The sequence below is a fragment of the Enhydra lutris genome, unplaced genomic scaffold, assembly GCF_002288905.1.
Source record: "Enhydra lutris kenyoni isolate GAN:26980312 unplaced genomic scaffold, ASM228890v2 scaffoldscaffold72, whole genome shotgun sequence".
Taxonomy (NCBI): domain Eukaryota; kingdom Metazoa; phylum Chordata; class Mammalia; order Carnivora; family Mustelidae; genus Enhydra; species Enhydra lutris.
The window spans coordinates 742,782-744,828 of NW_019154156.1; the positions used below are offsets into that span (position 1 = coordinate 742,782).

General features: G+C 37.8%; 1 protein-coding gene across 1 annotated transcript; it reads left to right on the top strand.

Annotated features, from left to right (window-relative positions):
* The first annotated feature begins 916 nt into the window (after positions 1-916).
* Positions 917-1,407, top strand: LOC111159985 (prothymosin alpha-like). The gene has a single exon (XM_022522719.1). The coding sequence runs from the start codon at positions 1,090-1,092 to the stop codon at positions 1,372-1,374; it is 285 nt and encodes a 94-aa protein (XP_022378427.1). The 5' UTR covers positions 917-1,089; the 3' UTR covers positions 1,375-1,407.
* The last annotated feature ends 640 nt before the right edge of the window (positions 1,408-2,047 follow it).

Sequence of the window (2,047 nt, forward strand, 5' to 3'; positions counted from 1 at the left end):
TGAACATAGAGGTGGAAAGAGAGAGAGAAACCATAAAACAGCTCTGAACTATAGAAAACAAACTGAAGGTTACTGGAGGGGAGGTGGGCAGCGAGGTGGGTTAAATGGGTGATGTAATACCCATCAGGAGGGCACTTGTGATGAGCAGTGGGTGTTTTATGGAAGTGATGAATCGCTAAGTCCCACAACTGAAACTAATACACTGTGTGTTAACTCACTGGATCTTAAGGAAAAACTTGGAAGAGAAATAAAAAATAAAAATAAAAAATACAATGACACAGACTCAGATGGATACAAGTAAAATTAGGGAAATCTTGAGATCAGTGGATTATACCAGTGTCAAATTCCTGATTACAATGTGTTCTATGATTTTTAAAGATATTAACATTACGGGAAACTGGATAAAGCATATTCAGGATCTTGCTGTGTAATTTCTTAAAAATGAATGTGAATGTACAATTATATAATTAATTTTGGTTAAAAAACAAAAATAATAAAAATAAATTTATGATGTTCCCACAAGTATACCTAAGATATCATTATCTTTTATTATAAATTCAAAGAAAAAATAAATTTATAAGGATCAAGATTTGCAACAACTGTCCACTACAAAATGTTGCTTTTGGTTTTCAAGTTAATGTTTTCTGATATTAAGTAACACCTTTGTCCCATGGAGATAGTGTATGTGGGAGGCTTGCCTATAGAAAACAAAATAGAAAAATGCTTAGGAAAGTCACCAAAAAAAGTTACTGCCTTCTGAAAACTTAAGAGGTAAACTGAAACCTTACTAATTCATTAAATGAGAAACAATAATTTGTATATATGAATAAACAAACCATCATTGTTAATAATATTAATAAAATTTATACTGACACTGAACCAATTTTAATGCAAAAGCTGATAACTAGCTCCACTGGCTGCTCTGAAAAGCCATCTTTGCACAGATCTTGTGTTCAGCCTCCTGTTTGCTGCAACCACCTCCGCCACGTGCCTCCTCTGCCACCGCGGACTCGGGCAGCTTTCTCGCCAGAATCCTCCAACTCTTCCTTTCTTTCTAATCCGCTGCATTGGATCACCGTGTGCCCCATCATGTCAGAAGCAGCCGTGGACACCAGCTCCGAGATCACCACCAAGGACTTAAAGGAGAAGAAGGAAGCTGTGGAGGAGGCAGAGAATGGAAGAGACACACCTGCTAATGGGAACGCTAATGAGGAAAATGGGGAGAAGGAGGCGGACAATGAGGTAGATGAAGAGGAGGAAGAAGGTGATGATGAGGAAGAGGATGGAGATGAAGATGAGGAGGCAGAGGCAGCTGAAGATGATGATGAGGACGATGTGGACTCCAAGAAGCAGAAGACTGATGAGGATGACTAGACAGCAAAAAAGGAAAAGTTAAACCTAACAAAAAAATGGGCCACCGTGACATATTCACCTTTCACTTCCCGTCTCAGAATCTAAAAGTGGCCACCTTCAAGTAGAGAGTCCCGCCCTTCTACCCAGTGCTGGCAGCGCCACCCGCAGATGACTCACGCTCTCCTCCACCCAACAAAAACCACAATGTAAATTTGCAACAGGGGAGGAAAAAAAGAACCAAAACTTCCAAGGCCCCTGCTTTTTTTTCTTAAAATTACTTTAAAAAGGAAAATTTGTATTTTTTATTTATATTTTACATTTTTGTACATATTGTAAGAGGTCAGCCATTTTTAATGATCTCGGATGACCAAACCATCCTTTGAAGTGTTCTCTGTCCTACTTCTGACTTTACTTGTGGTGTGACCGTGTTCATTATAATCTCAAAGGAGGAAAAAAACCTTGTTAAAAAAAGCAAAAACAACAACAACAAAAAATCTTATCCCGAGCATTCCAGTAACATTTTTTGTGTATGTACTTAACTGTACTATAAGTAGTTGGTTTGTATGAGATGGTTAAAAAGGCCAAAGATAAAGGGTTTCTTTGTCTATGAAGTTGCTGTTTGTTTATTTATTTATGGCCTGTTTGATGTATGTATGAAACAATGTCGTCCAACAATAAACCGGGATTTTATTTT

Bases quoted from the DNA above. Each gene is read 5' to 3' on its own strand.
- LOC111159985 (XM_022522719.1), top strand. From the start codon at position 1,090: ATGTCAGAAGCAGCCGTGGACACCAGCTCCGAGATCACCACCAAGGAC.